The 23,851-nt window shown below is 42.1% G+C and overlaps 1 protein-coding gene across 1 annotated transcript in view; it reads left to right on the forward strand.

Annotated features, from left to right (window-relative positions):
• MCF2L2 (MCF.2 cell line derived transforming sequence-like 2) overlaps positions 1-23,851 on the forward strand; it is a gene marked incomplete at both ends in the record, with an annotated part of 141,691 nt that overhangs the window by 82,778 nt on the left and 35,062 nt on the right. Inside the window, 3 exons of the mRNA XM_084267614.1 lie at positions 17,893-17,959; positions 19,093-19,208; positions 20,507-20,576. Coding sequence (XP_084123740.1) covers positions 17,893-17,959; positions 19,093-19,208; positions 20,507-20,576 — 253 coding nt within the window. The remainder of the gene's footprint in view (positions 1-17,892; positions 17,960-19,092; positions 19,209-20,506; positions 20,577-23,851) is intronic.

The raw sequence follows: 23,851 nt of genomic DNA on the forward strand, positions 1-23,851 counted from the left end.
AGGACAGGAACAGTTGGACTTGATGATCTTAAAGGTCTTTTCCAACCTTGTGATTCTGTGAACTTAGTAAGAAATAAAGTTCCATCTCTTCCTTTTCCCCAGTAATGCTGTTAGGAAAGCAACCTTTACTTCGTTTACACAAGTGGCTGTAGGCAGCCTGTACATTGCTGTGATATTTTGCAATTTATTTTCAAATGCTATTATGGGGAGCTGATTTGGTCAGATGACCTGTGATATCATTTTATGAAACGAAATCTGATTCATAGGTCTGTTCTGATGATGGTTTCACAATCTGTCTAAGTTTATTTAGGGTTGCTGCTGCTGTCCTTTCTTCCTCTTTCTTTCTGCACATCCACCCCAGGTCGTCCATTTATACCTCTACAGAGGTGCACCTGTGCAGCTAGTATGACTTTTTTTCTTTCTGTGAGGTTAATTTTGAGTTGGGTCAACTCATCTTGCTCACCAGTTTATCTGAGTGTCCGTGCTGGTGTACAATTACCATCAAATGCAAAGGGAGGGGGCATGATGGAGTGACTGGGAGAGTGTGAAGGTACATATTTATTCCATCAGTTATGGATTGGATAAACTCATCAAGAAATTGCATCCAAAGGGTTGATATTGATCCCTCTCAGATATGAAACTGAATCCCCTGTAAATTTGGAACATTTTCTGGTTAATTTGGTTGGGTTCAGACTCACCCATCATTTTTCTGGTCCATCTTGCAACGAGGGCTGGGAGACCTTGTCAGTCAATGTTAGTGCTTCCCATTGAAAACACAACCATATGACATCTGTTCCTGGACTCCCTGAGCACAGCTTAACTCTTTTCATGAGATAACCTCTCAGATCTTGCATATGGCATTGGTGTTATCAGTAGGACATCAGTGGTGTTGGTGTTGTCAGTGGGACATCAGTGTGGCCTTGGCAGTGATAAGCACACCAACGTGTATATTGCAGTGATAGGTGGGCAGTGGCAGTGGCAGGAGTTACAGTAATGTCACTCATGACTATTACTGCTGAATAATAATCTGCACAGTTGCAAGATTTTGGTGGTTTTGTACTCAGATGTGGCCTGTCACATAAGCAGCATCATTTCCACCTTCTAAAGTAAGTTCTTGTGAGACTCTAAGCTCTGCTGGAGTTTATATATATATATATTCCAATATATATATATATTCCAATAGAAGTAACTTCATGAGTGACTAGTTTGGAATCTCGAGTCTCATTTATGTGACTTAAATGAAAGAGTCGAGTTTAAAAATATGGGACAGCCCTTGGTATCACATCTGCATGGAGCACTTCTGTCTGCATGCAAAGTTATCTCCAAGCATGTACACACTCCAAACTCATTGTTCATCCTCTGAACATGCACATTAAGTTTGCCTTGCATGCTGAGGACATCTGTGGAGCACTTGGCATCGCTTCTTCTGCACACCAGCAGCCAGCTGTCACTTTGCAAACTCACATCCTGGAGTGTGTGACTTACAGGTCTATCCCTGAAGGTGTTTGTACTCTTAAATGACAGGTTCCAACTGCAGATTTGGATATGATTTAAATTTAAAAGTCCTTTAAATTCAGTGTATCTTAAAATCTGTGTCAGGCCTGCCCTCACTGTTGTTGCTGTAACAAGGACTGGGGAGCTTCATAAATCATTCTGTGCATCACTCTGAACATGAGCATAACTAAGTATATCACTGAATCATCAGATTGAGTGGGTAGGAGAGGATAACGCTTCTGCCCTGGGTGAAGAATTGGAAGCTATTTTCAGAATGAGAATATTGTGCCAGAGCCCGATTCTAGATCAGTGATAGTAAAAGTTGCACTGACACTAGGTCTGGGAATTACTAAATTTAGGTGTGGAATGGTGTCAAAAATACTAGATGCTCAGGGAGTGCTACTAAAAGTCCTGGTGTCCAAGTGCTTGTTGTAATCATAAGAGCTGCATATGGCAGGAGAGAAACTAACATCTCTGATTTTATTAGCTATTGGAAAAAAATTCAGAGCTTCTGCAGGACACAGATGTAAATCATAGAATGAACAGACTAGTATGAGTTGAAAGCCACTCAAAGATCATATAGTCCACCTTCCTACCATGGGCAGGGACATCTTCCACTGGACCAGGTTGCCCAAAGCCCCATCCAACCTGGCCTTGAATGCTGCCAGGGATCCAGGGGCATCCACAGTTGCTCTGGGCACCCTCACCATAAAAAATTCCATCTGTATGCCCGATGTAAATCTACCTGCTTTCAGCTTCTAGCCATTGACCCCTGTCCTGTGACTGCAGCCTTGGTAAATGTCTCTTTCTTATATTTTGAAAGGCCACCATAATGTCTCCCCTGAACCTTCTTTTCCAGACTGAACAACCCCAAAAGTAAGAATCAGTTTCCCCTTTTATATAGCATAAGATAGATCTATTGCAAAAGCTACCTCACAGTGTGCAAGATGGAGCAAATTCCACCCTATAATATGATGCAATATAATATAGACTTCTATTACAATTGAGATAAAAGGTGATTATGTTGTGTGCTTGAGATGTGTCAGAGTAGAACCCCAAAAGTGTGTCTTTCCAGTCTAATTTCCAGACTCTTGAAAACTTTCATCTGGTAGAGGTAAAGAACTTGGAGCCTCCATTTTAATAGAAAAACTGTGTTCTTGACTTTATTGTTAGGCAGAGAACTGTTTTATTTCACCAGACTTAATGAAAGAGCAGTCAGCAGGAGAAATTTCAAGAAACCACTAGCCATTTCTTGTTTGCCATCGTCTCTTTCAACCTCTACAAAATCTGTTTTCAGAGAAGTTTCCCTGTTGGGCAGATTGGCTCCAGCACTTACAGCTGTAATTACAGCCTAAAGGGTTGGGAAGACCTTTGAAGTGAAGTATATGCTGCCATGTAGGGAGATCTCGCTGCTGATAGAAATGTGTGGTGAATAGCATGAGGAGATGTATTCCTACTATGGATCCACATAGTTCTGGGAACTGGGAAAATTATTATGAACAGGACAAAAAAAACACCCTTATTGTTGCAATAGAGTGGTTTACTGAGTATTCCTGAGGCTTCCTGCAGTCCTTCCATCTTTGCTCCCAAAGAATCTGGGAGGTAAAGAAAAGGTGAACTAAACCCTCTCCAATATTCACGTGCTTTCTTACAAAATTTTCCCTTAATCAAGTATCAAAGAGGGATATGCAGCCACTTCTGCTATTATCTCTCATACCTGCTTACTACTGGATACTAACGTTATTTTAATACTCCAGAAATTCCAGGAATTCCTCAACTTGTTTTCTATGCAGTTGTTCTGCTGCCTGCTGGCTCTGGGCAGGCTCCTGGAATGCAGCTGGCCACAAGCACATACTGGATGGTTGGTTTCTTTTAGGCACATCAGGAGATTAGGATCAGAGGTATCTTCTGTCTTGCCCTGTGTCATAGGAATGTGTGTGCTCCACTTAAAAAGCATTGGGAACTTCAGCATGCGCATAGACCAGAGGGAGCAATTGGCATCATCTCTTGGATGACTATGTCCTAGATCAGTCTGCATCATCTCTTGGATGACTATATCCTACACCTATCTAGGACTTCAGTGGAGTTCTGCTCACTCCCACCCTCTGATCCATCTCAGGGCTCACAGAGCATATGCAGAAAAAGCTGCTTTGTGTTGGCCTCGGATTGGATGCATCTTGTGTGAAGCAGCCTGAAGGCTTCTGTGCTGGTTTTGCTCCTAACTAGCTATATTATCACCTCTCCATAAACCCTTGCTTTGTTCTGATGTAGTAGGTTGACAGTCCTTGGCTTTTCCATGAAGGACACCTGGATATCCCAGACAGCACAAGCCAAGGTGCAGAGGATGATACTATCACTGCCAAGATGATGGATCTGGAAAGGGAAGGAGAGGCAGCACCTCAGATGGTGCTCCTTCCACTTTAAAAGGCAGGAAGGTGACAAGGCTAAGAAACCACTGAAAGGAACTAGGGGCACTCTGCCTCTCAGGGTGTAAGACAGAGCCTCCTTAGCATACCTGTCTTCCCCACACACGTCACACCAGTTCCAAAGAAAGCGATTCCTAAACTGGTCCAAAGTCAAAACCACGCAGCTCCTGTCAGTTGGCTGATGGAGGAGTGCTGAGCACCTCACATGGCTGTTTACACAAGCAGCATGTCATATTGCTTAACGGGGATGTGAGTGACTTGCACCCACACTGGGGTGATGTCAACCATTGCGTGGTTTGCAGGATAGTAGCAGACAGGCTTTGGCAGACGGGAGATCACGCAGTCCTGTGCAGCCAGTGAGGCAATGGGGCAGTGATTTATCCATTGCACTGTTCAGTAAATCACTGCTGACTTTATTTCCTGCCTTTAACAAGCTGCTTGTTAATGGGGAATATAATAACTGTGTTTGGAAGATTTATGACACGTTCATATCTAGAATTCAGTGTTTACTCTGAAAATTCACTTACATTTTTTCATCCAGCAGGAACCTTCTTTCCTCATGTGGGTCTAAACAGGAATTCTGTTCTATGTGGTATCATGTGTCTGTCACACAGATCCTGTGCAGACTCTGCAAAGGTCCATGTATATCTAGATTTTTCAATACACTGTTGCTGAGCTTTGTCTGTAGCCTCTAGTTTGAAGGCACTGATGTTTCATTTGTATTTCTAGTTACTGCAAACCTGGCTTCACATGTTATTCCCTGGCTAATAGCCATGCTGAACAAACTACTATGAATGATCTTGCCTTTATGGCATTCCATCTGAATTAGAGCTAAATAATGGGGCAGTGAGGATGCTACTTTTGATAAAACTGCATAGGTTCTGTTTGACAGAACCTCTCAGGCCAGGTTGACTGCTTGGGTAGAGGTCACCAAGAGTTCCAACCTCTATACTAGCTCTGCCTTGTGCCACGTGCTCTTACCCCTTCCAGTCACCATTGCAACTGTGCCCAGCCCCAGCTGTAACCACAGACGCTGAAGAAGCAAACTAGACGTTTCCCGTGTAGGCTTGTGTAAGACCCGTAACAGCCACTGAGATTGATAAAGAGGGCTTCCTGCTCTTCCAGGAAAAACAGTGGAGGACTGGCTGTCCTGGATGAGCCCAGAAATCTGTCTGCCCCACTGTTTTACTTTGGACATTGGCCATTAGCAGCTGCTTAGAGAAAAAAGCAAGAAACAGGCCTAACCCTATCACCCAAATACAGGTAACATCCTGCCAGATCCTTGTGATCTGCAGTTGTGAGAGTTTTCTGTGAAGTGGCCCTGGGAGCACATTCCCAGCTGGAATCTATCCTACGCTTCTCTAAAGCTGCTTCTAAGTTTAAACTATCTTCCAATAAGCAGTGTCTCTTCCCCTTTCTCTGTCATTAAACTCTGCAAGCTGTGTTCCAGAGGTCTGGTAGAGCAGCTTGCCCAAAATATAGCTTAGTAAATGGACATGGGTGTTGCTAAGAGCTGCAGTTCCCAGTCCCTGCTGGGAGGAGAGTGGTAGCTGCCAGTGGTGTGATCCTTGCCTGCCCCTCTGCCCCAGATTACTGCTGTGGACAGAGCCTGACACAAAAAAGGATGTGCTTGTTCCTCAGCCATCACAGTTCACACCTCACTGATTTAATGTGTCAAGAAGACAAGTGTGTGATTTAATGTGTCAAGAAGTGGTCACCTAAAGCAGCTGGAACACACACACCAGTGTGTGTTCCAGCTGCTCTCCAGACCTCCATTTTAGATTGTCAGGATTTTCTTGGCCTACTCCATTCCCATTGTTCTGTAACTAACACCTGGTTTGTTTCCCCCAAGCCCCACAGAATACTGATTCTCAAGGACATTTAAAAGCAGGTTATATTCACCAAGCTTGGGCAGGAGGACCATGGACCATGGCAGAGTGCTGCATCCTACTAGAGGGAGAAGCAGATTTTGCAGGATGGATTTTCCTTAGGGTATCTCAGACTGAAATACAAACCCGCACAGGAACAAAGAATCTGCATCAAACCCATCCCCTCCCTTCCAGGTGCAACATGCACTCCTCTGGTCTCCCTTCTCCGGCAGAAAATCAAGGATGACTGTAAAATCAGTCTTTTAATAATAGAACTAATTTAATAGCAAAACTAATTCCTCAGCCTACCCAAATGGCCTTCCAAAGTCTCACAGAACAAAGCTGTCAAGCAGATTTGTTACAAGAATCAAAACCACAGGGGCTGTTCAGTTCCTGCAGGCATGGGCCCTTCAGGATGGTGTTTGTGTGGCCATTCTCGTGGAGCGAAGGATAGCTTTGTGTTCAGCCCTGTACCCCAGTGCAGAACGGCTCTGCACAGCACAACAGGTCCTTGCAGGGCATCAGGGCTGGGAACCAGTGAGTACCACATGCATGAGAAGTGTTAGTTGCACCGCCTGATAGAGGTGCTCTGGAGTAAGAGATTAGGGTGGTGTGGGAATCTGTATGGAGTTGTCACATGTGCCCAAATCCTTCTCTGTCATGCCCACTCAGCAGGGATACCCACCAAGAGAGGCTGTGGACACGTTTAGGTTTACTCAGAGCCTGACCTGTAAGTAGTCACCATCAATTCTCAGTATAGGTAGTTCCGATTAAGCTTCCTTTAACCTACTTTTGGAGTTGTGGTTTGGGGTTTTTTTGGTCTTGTCTGTTTGAAAGTTTTTGTATTTTACCACTGGAACTTTGGCTTTTTTTAAAAAAGCCCTTTTTCAGATACCACACTTAACTGCTCCATGTGGGAAAATCCACAGCACTGCCAGCCTTTATCAGATTTCTTGCTCAAGTCAGGTCAACTGGTATTTGGGTATCACTATATTGTGTTTACAAAGGAATAGAAAAAATATACTGCATGTAAACCAAAGGTAGTTTCTGTCTTAAAAGTCATGTTAATTATAGGAAAAAACCCTGTTAAACAGTTCTTGCAAAAGTCAGAATCTGTTACACATCCAGTGATCTTTTCCCTACTCTATTTCCAGCTCTTAAGTACAAAACATCCTGGAAGGCAACGACTTCCAGGTCACAGGAACCCTGTGAATTTCCCACAACAACAGGACATACAAAATCTAGAGTGCTTTGTTTCAGAGGTCTTCTCTTCTGAATACAATCTGTATGTTCCAGTCCTTTCTAGCCAGAAACAAGTAGGAGGGCAAATCTCAACATGAGTATATTAACAACCTTTATTTGATTTTTAGACGTATGTGTATGGTTTTATATTTCACAAAGCAGTGAGCTTCCTTTGTTGGCTGGTAAACTTCAGTGCCCATTTTGACTTCAGTTTAGGAGAGCAACAAACAGGAGTAGTGAAGAATGATTTCTTTCTCCCCTGTCCTCACTTTAAGTCTTTTATGCAACATACTTTGTGGTAGTCAGTGATAGATCCAGCTGTACTAGAGGTGTCCATCCCTAAGAAATCAGGTTTGCTTTTCATTGTATAATATGTCTAAGGAAGAAAAATGAAATTTGAGTCAGTAAGTTAATTCTGTGGCCTGTATGTAAATACTCATAGCCTCCAGCAAGCCAATAATGCTATGAAATTACATGGAAGTCTCCACAGTGTGGGATCAGCCTGTTAACCTTGATGGCTCCGCTCCATGCAGGTATTTTACAAGCATGTGTGTGTAGCAGTTTGTGTAGAGAACAGTCTACTAGCATCTACTACATTCTACTCAGATATTACCTAATACTAACACCCCGTAGCAGTTATGTTAGTACCAAACTTGATCTATAACTTATTCACCTGCTTTGGCTAATCGGTTACTCATTGTTGTATCGACCTTGCCTGGCCAGATTTTGGCAGCGTAGGGGCTGCAGGGGTGGCTTCTGTGAGAAACTGCCAGAAGCTTCCCCCATGTCCGACAGAGCCAATGCCATCTGGCTCTGAGACAGACCCACCGCTGGCCAAGGCTGAGCCCATCAGCAATGGTGGTAGTGCCTCTGCAATGACAGAGATAAGAAGGGAAAAAAATGCATTAGGAGCAATTGTAGCCAGAGAGAGGAGTGAGAAGATGTGAGGGGAACAACTCTGCAGACACCATGGTCGGTGCTCCAGGTGCCAGAGCAGCCTGTGGAGGATGATGGTGGATCAGAGTTTCGCCCTGCATCCTGGGGGTACCCATGCAGGAGCAGTCTGTTCCTGAAGGTCTGCACCCCATGGAAGGGATCCACACTGGGGCAGTTTGTGAAGAACTGCAGCCCGTGGGAAGGACTTGCACTGGGGAGTTTGTGGAGAGCTGTCTCCCGTGAGAGGGACCCCATGCTGGAGCAGGGGAAGAGTGTGAGGAGTCCTCCTCTGCAGAGGAAGCAGTGGCAGAGACAGCATGCGAAGAACTGACTGCATTCCTCATTCTCTGTCCCCCTGTGCTGCTGGGTGGGGAGGAGATACAGAAATTGGGACTGAAGTTGAGCTCGGGGGGAAGGTGTTTTTAAGATTTGGGTGTATTTCTCATCACTGAACTCTGATTTCATTGGTAATAAAGTAGTTTCCCCAAGTCAAGTCTGTTTTGCCAGTAACTGGTGAGTGATCTCTCCCTGTCCTTACCCAACCCACGAGCTTTTTGTTCCATCTTCTCTTCCCTGCCCCACTGAGGAGAGGAGTGACAGAGCAGCTTTAGTGGGACCTGGTGTCCAACCAGGGTCAACCCACCACAGCAATGCTGAGGTATCACAGAGCTAAATCTGTCTTTGTCATCAAATAGAAATGCTGGAGCTGCAAGGTTAAAAGACCAAAGTCACAAGGTGGGCCCGATGTAGTTCACAACTGTGGGTATTTGACAGATATTTACACAGCTACTCATAGAGTTATTTTGGCCCAGAGTGAGAACTACTTTGCAGCATCCACAGTCTAACGCTCCCTGAAATTCATGAACAGAGCTGAATCATTTCAGTGTAGATGCACAGCTGAGATGGGAAACATGAGAAACAACTCCTGCTTGACTTTTAGTCCTTTATTCATACCATTCCTCTCTGTAGGTGATTAAATTAATTTGCCTCTCCATTAACAGCTGTGTTCTGGTTCCTCTATTCTAGGTCAGCTAATTAAGATATATAAAAATATTTCCCCAAGGGCATTTGTTTCAGGAACAATGAATGTGGGACAATTCCTTATATGTGAAGAGATCAGATCATTTCAGAAGCAGGAAAATATTATAAATGGTGGCTTTGTTGGTGAAATGTATTTCTAACAGAGAGTCAGTCCTTCTGCTCAGAACGTTCGTAATAACTTGAGCACATCCACTTGACGTTGAAGCAGAACAGGATCACCTAGGCAGGCAATTACAGTGTCCTCACTGAGAAGCATTAATTTTTAGATAAGATGGAGCATGCTGCCTAAATCCCTTATGCTTCTCAGAGTCATTTGTGGTTCATTTGCAGCCATGACACATACTTCAAGAGTAATCTTTGTTCTTTCAAGGTATTGCTCTCTTTCATTTGGAAAAAAAAAATGATGTGCCAAAGAAATCAGAAATATTTTCTGTATCAGCTGACAAACACAAAGTTCCATTCAAACAAATGTTCTTACGTCCAGAATGATCTTTTATTCCACTTTGGGAGGTAAAGTACAGCAACTGACTCATTACTTAAATTTCACTCGAGCAGTTGCACAATCTTAGCTGAGAATACTTTTCAGCTGGGAAAGGCACTTTTAGCACTGTGAGAAATTAAAAAAAATTCCTCTTCAAAGCAATTATGTAGGTGGAATGGAAGTTTCCTCTATGCAGAGGCTCACATGCTGTCATTTCTTTTGACTCCATGGCACAGAGGTAATTTTGAGATATTAAGATTAGTCCAGTCTTAGCATTTCATGCAGCAATTTCTAATTCAAAACTGGATGTGTTTCTTGTCAATTTTATTTCCACTGGGACAGCGAGATTTTCACCATTTATTACTTACAAACGAGACACCATTGCAAAAATATAATTTAACTCTATTTTATTTACATTCAGAAATAGAAATTTGACAACACTTAAGACAGACCAGAATGCTGGAGGAAGGTGGTCATTATCACTGTGCTCACTTTTCCAAGCCAGTAAATTTTTCACTCTCACCTCTTTTCTGTCCAACTCTATCCAGAGTTGATGTTTATTCTAAGCATATGTATTCCTTGCACCGTGCAGACTTCCATTCTTGTCACTTGCTTTTGAATCCTCAGGTATTGAAAGAGACAGTATTTTCAATTTATCTAGATTTCTGTCTAAATTAGATATATTTACAGAAGCGATGTCTATTTTATTTGTATTAATTTAATTAATTACACTTGTTTTGCACACTGGTATTTGCTTTTTCAGCTGTGGAAATCATTAACTTTTCATCTTCCAGGCACTATGAATTTTTGCAAGTCAGATACTGGGTACCCATGCACAAGTGCCACTTTTGCTGGCTCTGCATCAGTCATGCAGACAAGTTTTCAGCAGCAAGATGATTTTGGAGCATTGGTTAGTGATTTATTGGTGCGTGGTGTGTCCAAAATCTCACTTGTTTAATTCTGTTCGGTAGCTCCAATTCCTCTTCTGGGATAAGACACCTTATCAGGACAGGCACCTGTGATAGCAAATCCAGGTACGGAAACAAGATCTGTGAGTGGAAGTGAGCCAGTGAGTTTGTTAGAAATGTACAGTTATGGCAAGAGAAACCCTGAACTGGTTTTTTGTTGCCATTTGAGCAGGATGCACAAGTAGTAACTACAAGCAAAGAATTGTAGAGATTTAGCCAGAGGAGATATTACTAGGTTGTGGTGGTCTCTAGATATGACTTCTGCTTAGGGTTTCATTATAGTTGATAAGGTGGGGGGTTTTTTTAAGGCAACAGAGAAACCATCTGACTCTTCTCCTACCAGAATAAAAGTGATACAGAACTGCACAATGACTTGATACACCCAGGGAGCTTGGCCAGCCATTCAGTTATGTTTCCTTTTTATTTTATTATCAAGGAAGAAGAAAGGAGGAAGAGTTATTAATATATGCTGGGCTTTGATGTCATCTTTATGTCCTCACTGTAGTGAGGACCATCCTAGCAATGTAGTTTCAGCTTCCAGAAGAAGCCAACACATAAATACCTATTGACAGAGTTTTGTTGCAGCAAGGCAATGCAGGACAGATTAGTTTATGCTTGGTTAACAACATTGCTAGTTGCTATTTGCACAGTCCAAAGCAATATAAATAGCGACATTTGGTCTAAATGTCAGCACAGGCAGTGACAGAGAAATGCCCAAGTGAAGGGTGTTAATTCTTACCAGCACTTACCTCAGTTTCAAGGTTTCACTTACGACCTTGTTTAGGAACAATTGAAGTAATGCTCTGCTGCTACCCTTTCCTGCTCTGCTTGTTACTTACTTGTTCCCCTTGTTTCCCCCTCCTTCTCCAAGTCACTTCTCGATGCTTTGCTGTCCTGGGAGCTCCTACATGCTCACCCCTTTTAGAGAATCCTTTATGCAATCAGTTTTTTTCAGTTATGACATGACTAACTTGCCAGAGGTCAGAGAAAGCACTAATGACAAAGTAGAAATAGTTTTACTTTGTCCTTTCTTATCCTCCTTGTGGTGCTGGCAGTGCAGTGCCTCTCACAGCCAGGAGTCGTTTCAGCTGGAGGCTGGCTCGGTATGTGGGGTCTCAGTAGTGCCACAGGATGTCATGGCTGCCAAAGCACGAATAACCTGCCCAAAGGAACCCAATGTGAATTCTCACCTGTGGGGAAATAGAGTCTTTGTGTAACCAAGGCTGTGATGTTTCACCAGAAACACAGTTCAGTAATTCAAACAAGTGTGAATTGCTTTGTGCATTTCAGCTGTGTCCTATCACAAGTAGTTTTGCTGGAGGAACATCTCGCATCACATCAGCTGGTCCATGTGTGACCTCTCCCTGCCACAGCCACATCCTAATTCTGTCCAGTTACGGTAGCAGCAAGACCCTGCTGGGCAGGGCACTCTATTCCAGGTTGATGGTGGCTGAGCCCACTCTGCTGCAACACATAGTAAACTCACTCCACAGATGGAAAGTTGGCTTGCTCTCCTGAGCAGTGTTTCATGACATATTCCCACATCAGGAAAGCCAGTGGATCAGGTATTATTTGGAGCAGAATACTCCACCATTGGAACTCTTCTAATTCAGGGAGTCTCTGTTTCTTTGGGGTAGAAACAAGCATACTCCAGTGGAAAGGAGGCTTCCTGAAAACAAGGATTCCTGCAGACAGGATCTTAGACATTTCTCAGACTCCATGGAAACTGAGACCTTCAGGTTAAATGCCTAATCCTTCACCATCTGTGCTGAGATGGCCTGCTTGCTTGGGAGTGACCCTGGTGAGGAACTACCCTTATGAGAGCTCTCCTTTGGCTAGCTCAAGAGTTTTGTTGACTTTGGTCTGCTGCCATCCAAACCTCATATTCTTGTAAAATGTCTTTGAAATGAAGGGACAATGGAGTGCAGAAGATCTCCCTCCTGCCTTTACTTCACACCTCCCAGTTAGTTACACTTGTTTTCTTCTCAGTTTTCCAGTCAGTAAGGGGAGCGTTTGGGTCTCATCTGTAATCACAATGCTGAGTCCAAAGTCGAGGCTGTAAGCTGCTTCTGTGGTGAAGTCACCTACAAATCCTCTCAGACACAGCCAACTGCAAGGAGCCTGTTCCTACAAGTTCTCATACCTACTGGCCAAACTGTGAACAGTCTCTTAGCACCAAGGGCAAGATTTCAACTGGTCCCATCTCCTATTTCATGTTTCCCTGTGAAGGGGAAGGCAAACATAGAGGTGGGATGGCAGATACCTCAGTGCTGTGTCTGCTGGTACCTCCAAGGGAGCAGTCTGCTAGTTTAGGCAGGTGAGCAGCGGTGTGGTGGCACTAGAGGCTGGAGAACAGCCCCTGGAAGCTGGTAAAAATCTGTATGAAACTGCTGTGTAGTTTGGACATGTTCACAGGAAAAAAGAGAGACTGAACGAACTGTGAGCTAAGTTTAAAACTCTAAATACAGTAAGGGCCTGTATCTCTGGTCTGTCACTTAACATTTTTCATCTTTCTGATATGCTTTTTCATTCCTTCACCCTCTCACCTTTTGCTTAATTTCTGATACTATTGACAGAAACATCAGGGTGAACCCTGGTGCCCACACTTTCTTCTTAGCAGCTAGAAAGACAATGGATTATCTGCATTTGTCTTAATTTCTCATCTACAGCCCAGGGTCCTTTCTCTTTAGAAACCATGTTATGTTTGCATTTGCAGTATTAGCTGTGTTCAAATGTTGGACAATGAAAAGAGGACCTATGATGTAGGTAACCTAGTCATGCCTGTTGAGACCATACAAAGGAGCACAGGGGTTGGAAGAGCTGCCTGTGACAATAGTCCTGCCAATGGCTGCATCATATTTTCCTTACACACGATACTTGCAGCGGGTGCATGCTGAGCTACCCCTGCTGCCTCATGACATCCTGGAAGAGATGAACATTTCACATGTCACCCCTCATGGCTTGATGTAAACCAGATGGTGTCACTACCAGTTTTCTGGGCTGTTAAACGATCTCAAATGCCATTAAATCCCTTGTGCCATACAGTGAACTCTCTACTCCATCATTTACCAACCTAGCATGCTTCCACAGTGAGTGTAAAAGTATCCCCTTTATACCCTCCCATCGTTTTCCACTGCAGCAGCAAGACACACTTGCATAGCTCTTTAATGTACTGTTCTTAAACTGCTCCTTATCAGGGCAGTTCCGAGGTCTGTGGAAGACCCTTGACCAAGAGCACAGCTTTATATTGATAACAGTTTGACAAGAGAGTGATTCATGTGCAACAGCCTTTAATGTTTGAGGTTTTGCTGCTATGGGTATTATTTGGAGAGCAATTCGAGTAAGTTGCTCTGGGAGCACTGGAGCTAAGGAAGGCTCTTTTCTGATGGGCTTGTGCTGAGTGTTCCTGGTGGTTGCTGTAGCACCGACCCTGTTTGAGAAAGAAATGCAGAATAACACTTTCAGAAAATAGTATCTGGAGACTGTGGAGTGGGCACAGATAGATGGATGGATTATATCATGCAACACTCAACCAGTGGCAGCCTTGGGAATGGAATTTGCACCCACCAGCTCTTTGCAGAAGCATGAAAGGTATTCTGCTTTGGGGACAGAGGGAGGCTTAAGCATACACCTCCTGTGCTCAGCCTGGAGAAGAGAAGGCTCAGGGGCGACTTTATAGCAGCCTTCCAGTACCTGAAGGGGCTATGGAAAGCTGGAGAGGGACTGTTTACCAAGGCATGTAGTGACCTGACAAGGGACAATGGCTTTAAGATGAAGGAGGGCACATTTAGATTTGATATTCATGATGAATGGGGTGAGGCTCTGGCACAGGCTGCCCAGAGAAGCTGTGATCCTCTGAAGTAGTAAATCCCATCGATGTACTGGGCCATGGGTACTGACAGCAAGTGTAAAACCTGCTGTAAAGCACGTGTGCTGAGTCTTACAGAATGCTGGATGTTTGGTCAGATTCCTTTTTTTTTTTTTTTTTCCACATGGGGACACAATTTGTGGTTGGAAATAGACAACAAAAACCACCAACAAAAAGCACCATCAGAAGTGAAAGGATTATTTCAGCAGCAAATCCTGTTATCTCACTGTGGATGAATATTGGAAAATTATTTCCCTTTATGTACAGACTCGTGTTTTAGAGATATGAAGCTCTTGAACTCTAACCAGGAGCTGGAAGAATACCATAATGATTTTGCTTCTGTTTCATTCTTACTGAAACCATGATGATAAAATGGTTACCACCACCTTTACAAAGAGCATATGGGTTAGTTAGACAAGTTTTTCACAACACTTAAAAAGCTAAAGCATTTACTCTTAGTATAAATCTACATATAGAATTACTTTAAATAACAAAATCAAATCTTCTTAAAGAACTGTGATAGATTTCATGACTGCTCCATAACTACAACATCAGTATTATAGGAGTCCCACAGAACTTCTTCTAATAAAACATTCCTCATATCTGATTTTTTTTAGTGCCCTGAATGGACAATGTTCCCAAACCAAATTAGGATTAGGAAATAAATTTTAAAAACAGGTTTCTTACAATGAGGACTCAAGAGCTGGTACTCTTTGTTACTCTGAGATACAGAATAGAATAAAGTAATTTATTTTTGCTTCATCTTTCACAGACAGCTGGATAGTAACATATCCTAAAGGCCTCTGTTCTGCTTATTGGATTACTTTGAATTGTGCTTTTGACAAGCACCACACTGTTGTTTAGACAGTTACTAGGAAACCTATGGACTAGTAATTTGCTTTGCAGGTATAATTGTCAGCTAAGCATTGGGGTTGCCTCACAGTTGGTCCTGATATAATCTGCTAGGTTACAGACTAAATAACATTTAGAAGATCTATGTCTTGTTTGCAGGTAAATACACATCTTTCAACAGTAAAATGAGCATAAAGATTAATTTAAAACTTAAAACCAGAAAGTTTTTCTGATCACTTTGTCAGACCTGCTCTGTTATATTTTTTTAAACAATCTAGCAGCTCTTTGGAAATGTGAATCAGGAGCATTAAATAGAGGTAATGAAGTTCCAATTGCTGCTACACAAAATTTTAGGTCTTCTGGATCTGTGGAACAGAAATAATAAGCAAAATTTGAGGTTTCCTTAAAATAAAGTTAGGTTGGAATGGAAGTTAAAGATGATATTTCAGAAATTATAACTGATGGAACAGCCTTTTTAAACAGTGTCAAACCTGTTCTCCAATTCATGAAATAAAAGCAGAGCAGTAATTCTTAGGTCTACCAAGGGAACCAAGAATATGGCCATCCTTTGGCTCTGAAGAGTGCTAAAAGTTAAAATATTTCCATGTATCATTGCAAAGACTGTAGCTGTGTTCATAGGTAGGATGCATGCACAGTTTCTATGGCCACAGTGTTGTGCCAATGCAAATATGACGTCTGCATAGGAAATTATCCTTGCATGTGTCTGTTTTATTGGATCTACTATTGACTGCCTACCCTGACAACTGAATCTCCAGTCTTCTCTAGTGAAGCTGATATCCAGAGTGACAAATGTAATTTGAACTACTTAGTTTGAAGTAGGTAGTGGCTACCAAACATCTGTCCAATTCAATAAGTTTTTGCCACTAGAGTTTGTGTTGTAGCTTGATGACCATTACCAGCTTGATCTTGATGAGGTTTGTTAGACCAGTTCCATAGCCAACTTACATTTTGGACCCCAGAAACAAATTGTGCACTATCATTATGATTACTTTTCAGTGCCACAACTATCACTGATGCCAGAACAGCAGCCACCTGCTTGTCCCCCTTTGCATCTGGTCTGTGCAGTAACTTCAATAGCTGTTAAAAGGAAAGGCATATTCAACCATAACAATTGTATTTGTTTCAGTCAGCTGTAAAAGCAAGTGCTCAAGTTTGTAAAGGGATTTTTTTTTTTTGTCAAATGGCACATTAGGCTATTTACTGTGTGGTTCTCATGATGGTGCTTTCAAGTGGCAGATATATCTATCTAGTACTCTGAGCATACCACAAGCACGTCTTGCATCTCAGAGGTGTGCAAATTCAGAGAAGCACGGACAGAGCTCTTACATGGGTTAGTGACCCACACAGCATGGTCTTATGAGATGATGCATTGTACTGCAGCATCCCTTTGCACCCATTTGTTCAATAGTATTGGTCAATCACGTTGTAGTGATTTAGTTTTGGGTGATACGGTTTTTCCCCAATTGCCAGATATGACTTTCCTGACAATAAGTATCTCAATTCGAAATCAACATGGAGGTTAATTAATTGGAACCAGTACTCCTGCTATGTGCAGGGTACAGCACTGACTCACTTCCTTAGTTATTTTATTGCAGAATTTGAAACATTATGGGCCAGTTGAAGATAAGGTCTAATTTTCCTGGGTTTTATGTTTCTCAAGCAGTGACTCATAAAGCAGTTAAGAGTGAGTGTTCCCCACCTAGCCTGCAAAACCATATTGCCTTGAAAAGGGTTAAATCTGAAGCAAATCAATGAATTGTTCTTCCAGACATTACTCCCTTGTGTCCTTCTGATGATGTGTTCTAGCTTGATGTAGCTGTCTGCTTACAGACTCTTGCGAAGCATGGACCAGGGAAGGAATACTGGGAATTAGTCCCTTTCTACTTGGAGAAACTACTCAAACATCTGGAAGAGCTACCCTGAAAACTTTGTTCATATGAGTATTAACAATGACATTTTCCTGAGCATATGGGACAACTGATACATAAAAAATGTTGAGGGATTTAATGCAATTTTATTTTAACATATAATTAGTTATTTATCCAAAAGCGAATTGGTATTGGTTATATTGACATTTCTGTGAAATAAATCAGGCATCATCAAAAGATATGTCTTCAAGTTACCTAGGAGCATTAAACTAATATTAGAAATAAAAAGTCCAAAATATAATTAAGTATTTTACTCTAATTTACTTCCATGTTTTCCGACTTCTGACATCATCCTGTTGCCTGTTCTTGCAGTGTATTAGAGAAAGGAAGCCTAATCACTGGTTTTGTTTATTTTAAAAAATAAAGCAAACCAGAAATGTAACGTAGCCTTGGGAAATATAATCCCTTTTATTGAGTATTGTTAGCTATTATTAGAGAAGGAAACCTTTATTGTTTGCCTTCTGGGGTATTTTTAATCCTTTTATTCAGATTTGTAGGTATAAAAATGACAGAAGCAACCAAGATGAAGTTTTAAATGAGCTGAAATAATAATAGTCCAAGGGATGTTTAGAACTTTTAACCTTATCACCAAAGCACGCTATTCAAATACGGAAACATCACCTTCAGAGGTTTGGTTTGAGTTGGGTTTTTTTGTGTAATCAGAGGCAAAATTAGGAATATACAAGGACTACAGGTTTTTTCTTTTCATATGTACTCTGTTGCACTGTTTGTAAACACTGTAACTCTCCACCTTTCTTGTCTTTTAGCCACATAATCAATGAGCTGATAGAAACAGAACGGGTTTATGTAGAAGAACTTCAAAGTATAATAGAGGTAAGAAACTTCTGAAATGACTTCTGGTGCTGAACCTCTAAGATCACTGCAGGAGCACATCCCTCATGAGCCAAGCTCTCTCACCTCCCACCTCATGGTTAGAGTACACAAGCTCTGTTAGCAAGATGGCTCAGCCTTGGAGATGGAAAGTGAGATGTTTTGAGCATCTTTCCTCGGGGCTTAAAGGAAGAGACAACTTTTCTGATCCCAGGCCACAGAATGAGAAAAGTTGCATGGTTCTCAAAGGTAGGGAAAGAGGAAGAGCTCATAATGTACCTTTTCTGAGACCAACAGGCCTCAGAAACACCACGTTTGGTTTCCACAGGGCCAGGCACTTAATTTCTGTGAATGTGGGTTTGCCTGAGGAAAAGGAAGGCCTTCTTCCCCCTCTTGTTTATCATTCCATGCAGTGTCTGAACACAGGAAGAGCAGCTCACATTGCAAATATGCCTCTTGAGCTTTTGAAACTTGTAGGATACCAGCATATTCTCTGTGTGTGTGGAGTCTGAGGTCCTTAGTCTGTGGGAGGATGGCTGACTAGGGCTCAATCATGCTTCCATTTGGGTGGGACTTGAAGGACCGAGAAGTTTCTTTTTACAACAATGTGGTTGCTTTTTTATCGGTCTGTGGGAGTTGACAGCTCCAATAACAGACAGATTACTCATGAATTTAAAATCTGCACTCAAAATGTTTTTCTCAAAGTTTTTATTGAAGAAACACCATCCAGTTTCTACAAGAAACTACTAAGTAATCAAACCAAATAGCACAGTTCAACCCTTTTGCAATGAGGCAGCCTAGTCTAAAGATATGTGTCCATCAAATGTAGCAGTTTCCATCCCTACATGACTGAAATGGCTGTTGAATCTTAGGGGCATCATTTCATTTGTTTAGTCAATGCAGTAATCTGTCCATTTGTGGTTAAAATTGTGTTTGCACAGCTATCCGGTAAAAGCTCTGGGGAATATTAGAAGAATCCAAAATTCATGGGAGCAGAAAAGAAGCTGGCACAGGAGAAGCCTTTGTATGCTCTGCTGAGAACAAGGATATAGATTTTGAGGCTTTTCAGTGTCTCAGACGCTGTATTGCTTCCCTGGTAAAAATAGGGTGTTTTTATTTTCTACTCTTCTCTGCAGGGGTACGCATCAGAAATGGACAATCCCAGTTTAGTACATCTGATTCCATCTGCACTCCAGAACAAGAAGGAAATTCTTTTTGGGAACCTCCCAGAAATCTACGAATTCCACAACAGGCACGTGGGAACTGGTGGTTGTTCTGCACCCTTGGGTGCTGCTGTCATTCCTGCTCCCTTTCTGTGGGGTGCTGTGCTTTGTCACACTCACACACACACAGGCAGGGAAAGTCACCCTCACTTTGCCTGTGTGTGTCCTATAAAACCCATGTGTGGACAACATCTCTGAGATCACCTATTTAATCTTTTTGTGAAAGATTATACCATTCTGTGCATTCACTGGTGATTCCCCCTGGCATTATCCATTTTGAATGTCCCTCATGGTGAGCTAAAAGCACCTCTCTTGGTACACTGGTAGATGCCACAGGATGAAATCCCAATGTTTGTTCTCCAGCAAACCTCTGTGAGGAAGTTTTCTTAGTGTTTAGTTTGTCCTATATTTTTGTTATCACAACAGAAGGCGTAATATATTTGATAGCACTTTTCTTAAGGAATTTTATCCTTCACATAGTCATAAACCTTTCCAGAAGCCTTGTACACACTGTGGACAAGGTGCTCCAGTGCCCATAACTGCAGGCTACTAATTATGAAGGTGATGAACCTCTTTTGGATCCTCTTTGAAAACACAAAGCTTAGGGACAGTTCTGTGTATGTCCTGCATTTCCTAACCTTGGCTAAGTAAAACTGGCTGTAGGCAAAAGTGAAAATTTATGAATTCTTTTGGAGAATAATTGCTCAGAAGATGTAGCAAACAATTGAACAGAACAAATAAAACCTTCTTTTGCAAGTTTAAATATTATGCCAGGGCAGTTGTTACATAGGAGAAACATTCTTTTCCAGTTTACACATTATTTTGAAAGAATGTGTCTTCTATTAGGAGATTGGTTTTTCCCTCCCTTTGCGAGCCTGGTCTCTCTTTCCCTGAAGGCTTAGTGCATTGACTGCCGCTGCAGAAGCCTTTGGAATACATCCCATATTTTCACTGCTTGCTGATTAAGCAATGGCATCTGACAGAGCTTTTCTGTCCTTTCTAGCAGTTCTCAAAAACCCTCATAACCAAATGGAAAGGAGGTGTTTGGGCGATGTTTGGAAACAAATCCCAACAGCCAGAGGGACCAGATGTATCAGATGCTTGTGAGCAGATGAAAACATGATAATGTTGGTGTTTTAGGCAATCAGCTGTGCATCACATCCCATTTTTATAAAATATTTACATTTCTTTGTGTGTCAGAATTGTTACCTTGAACACCAAATCCTCTTTCTACAAAACGTAGGCTGTAGACCGGAGTTATACAGAAGCTAGCACACAGTCTGAGTGGGATGTTACATTACTGTTTGCTTTCCTTTTTCCCTTCCAGGATTTTCCTTAAGGAGATAGAAAATTGCATTGAAAATCCTGATCTTCTTGCCCGATGCTTTTTGAAAAGGGTAAGTAAATCCTTTTGCAGGTTGGTATGAACATCTATGGTCTTATCCTACAGTGCTTACAGATTTACTCCCATCCTTTCTTTCACTCTGATTGCTTTTGAGAATGAGGGAAACTCACATGAGCAGATATTCCAAAATTAAGCCATAGTTAGTGTGTGTGTATTCTGAAATCTAAACCTTTACCTGGTTTATTGACAGGAAGAGATCTGTTACCAGTGTTTTACCAATGTAATTTAAGCGCTGGTTAAGAATTAAAAAGAAAACCCACCACCCCAGTGGCCAAATGTTTAACATGTTTTTCATATCAGACGAATCGATACCAACAATCTGATGTATCCCAGACAGCACTGTAAGCACAGAATGGTATAACAGCAGATTGCTCGGAGGTCAGACAGTATGTCTTGTTCCGGCCTTATCTTATCTCTCTTCTCTGCACTGAGACACTTAGTCCCCTAGAACTGGTCCAGCAGAGCCTACCACCTTTGTGTGGTGAAACCACACTGTTGCAGTACAAAGCAGTGAACGTTAGCTGTATGTGTAGAAGCAGGGTGAACTCAGTGTGTGAAAAAGCCCAAAGCCGGTGGCTTTGGTCTTTGTGACTTTGTGTCTTTGCTTCCTGTGACTTTTGCCACGTAAGATCTGCAGCTCTTTCCACTGAAAGCTCTTAGCCTTGTCTGTGTCGTGCATCGTCCACTTGCTCAGTTAGCACATCTGCTGTTTGGTTTCCTGTCATGGACCAAAAGGGGCTTTATATAACACTCATTCAGAGGCCCTGCTAGTAAGAAAAAACATGGGTTTTGCTACTGTTGTCATAGACTGACAAAACCATTTGAATAAGATCCTGTGTTTCTCAAGAGAAACGTGCAAAATCTGTCCTTGTCTCTGTAATTAAAGGTACATCCCGCTGCCATGACACACTGTGTCTGGTATTGTTGCTTTCCTGGGGTACGCCTGGAATCTTCTTTTTTTTAACAAAGTGTTGTATGAAATACAGACAGATTTGGATGAAACATAGGTACCTTGCTTGTCATAGGTGTCAAGCACCACTATATCTCTCAGATTTCAATGGGAACAATGTGATACTTCCAAAGGGTAGGCTCCCAGTTTGCAAACAGGTCAGGCTGAAGTGCATCATACGTGTATGAGTGTGATTATAAGTCTTCTGTATTATTGTCTGTTTAACAGTGAAGCATTTAGAGCTTGAGTAAATGATACTACTAAAGAATATGTTGTTATACTAAGATGCAGATGCTGAGAGGGAAATCCATGACAAAATAGGATAAACAGTCTTTGAAGAATGCAAACCTCTGAGATCCAACATGCATAACATAGCCTGCATCTTGCAAATATCCCTGGATTTGGAGATAAACTGAAATTCTTGATACAGAACTGAACTTGTAATGCTACAGAAAGTACAAATTCCATGTTTAAATTTACATTTTAAGCTTATGCCTCTCTAAAAAACGGGTTAATTCAGCTCACTATCCTACCAAAATGAAATCAGCAGCGCTGAAGTTATGGTTCACGTATGATGAAGTGAAAGAAAATCAGTCCCTGTGTGACCTTTGCTTATCAATCTGTTTCTATGCCCTACTCACATAACACTGAATATACTGAACAGAGGTTAAGTCGTGCATTTTCTTTCTATTTCAAATTTCGCGCTCAGAAAGCAAAAGCACCTCTCCTAAGACGTCTCTGCTCACACAGTAGCACCTTTGATTCAAGAACTTGCCCTTATGTTCTGTTTTTAGAAGCCACATGAAGTCCAGAAATGTGTTGTTTCTGTTGGACTGCCTTTAGGAGGTACAAACAAAAGTCTGGTTGTGTGTTTGTGCTCCCCATGATTTGGCAGCTTTTTATGTCTTCCTGCTGAGCAGAGCTTCTGGCTTGCCCTGTGAGTTATGACCATGCTTGCTTTGGCATGGGGAAACTGAAATGGCTGGTGTTCAACATGATGCCCAGTTCTGAGAGGAAACTCATGTTACTGCAGATTCATTTCTCCATTTCTCTTTCTTTTTATGGGTGTAACCATCCTGCCACAGCATCATGGTGGGCCTTTGATTAGAAACAGACTGATTTTCAGAGTCATACTTGAAGAACATTAGCCTATCTTTTCACATGGGGACTTTTCAGCTATGATTCCAGAGCTGCTCAAAAGCATCCTGAGAGCTGCACCAGGACACCCCAATGCCTGAGTCCCTCCATCCCCTGCCAGGCATTCTTCTGCCATGTTCCCACACACTTTCCCACTTCCACCAGTGCCAGCTGGTGAATTGTCACCATGGATGTGAACCTTTCTTCTCAGGTGATGGCAGACACTGTCTGTGAGGTCCCAGCCCTTTTCTCCTCTCTGGCTTCTTTCCTAGAACATGATAGCAGAACAGGTGAAAGAGGAGCAAGAAGCATCCCCTCTTCTTCTCCCTCCCACTTTACTGACCTTATTAGGACACCACCTTCATATGAGCTAAATTACAAGTAAACAAGCTCAACTTTGCTCACATGGCAGCTATTATGCCATCATCAGATGCTGGTCCTTGCTTAAAGCTCTGTGTGGTAAGGGCTATATGGATGCTTGAAGAGAGATGGGATGTGTGCTCTATGCTTTGCTAGGTGGGTCTTGTAGTGCTTTATTTGCAACAATAAGAGCCCTCTGAGCTGATCTGGTAGCTGCTGTGCTGGGAAGAGGGAAAGGTTACCAAACCAAGGCAAGAGTACCCAGGAAGAAACAAAAGGTGAGTCAGGCCGCTTACCAGTATGTGCCAGGTGAGGTGACTGGCAGGAGTGACTCAGTGTGGGTTATCATTGTTTGCTTATTCATATTGCAAGCCTTGGAAGAAATGAGAATCACTTAATAGGAGTGTAGAAGCTGACTGGAAACCTGTGAGTTGGATTGGAAAGGCTGAATTCTACTCTGAAGCAAAATTCACTCATAATTCATTCATAATTGAACAGTCAAAAAGGTAATTGGGATGATGCACACATGCTGTGTGTGAAAGCTTACAGAGATCTTGGGATGCAAATCACCATGGAAAGGAAAAGCATTACAAGAGAAATGAGCATGATGTAGAAGTACTAGCAAGAAGTCAGCATCTCTGGATGTTCTAAGAGTGGGATTTGGGTGATTAGGTAATTATTTTGTAGAACTTTAGAGTCTGATACTAGTAATTTCATCAGAAATTTCCTATTCCTTACAGTATTACAAAACTTAAAGCTGTATCTAAAGATATAAGTATCTGCCTGAGTGGGTGTCACTGATATAGGCAATAGTGAGTTGC

The sequence above is a fragment of the Gallinula chloropus genome (assembly GCF_964237585.1).
Source record: "Gallinula chloropus genome assembly, chromosome: 8".
Classification (NCBI taxonomy): Eukaryota; Metazoa; Chordata; class Aves; order Gruiformes; family Rallidae; genus Gallinula; species Gallinula chloropus.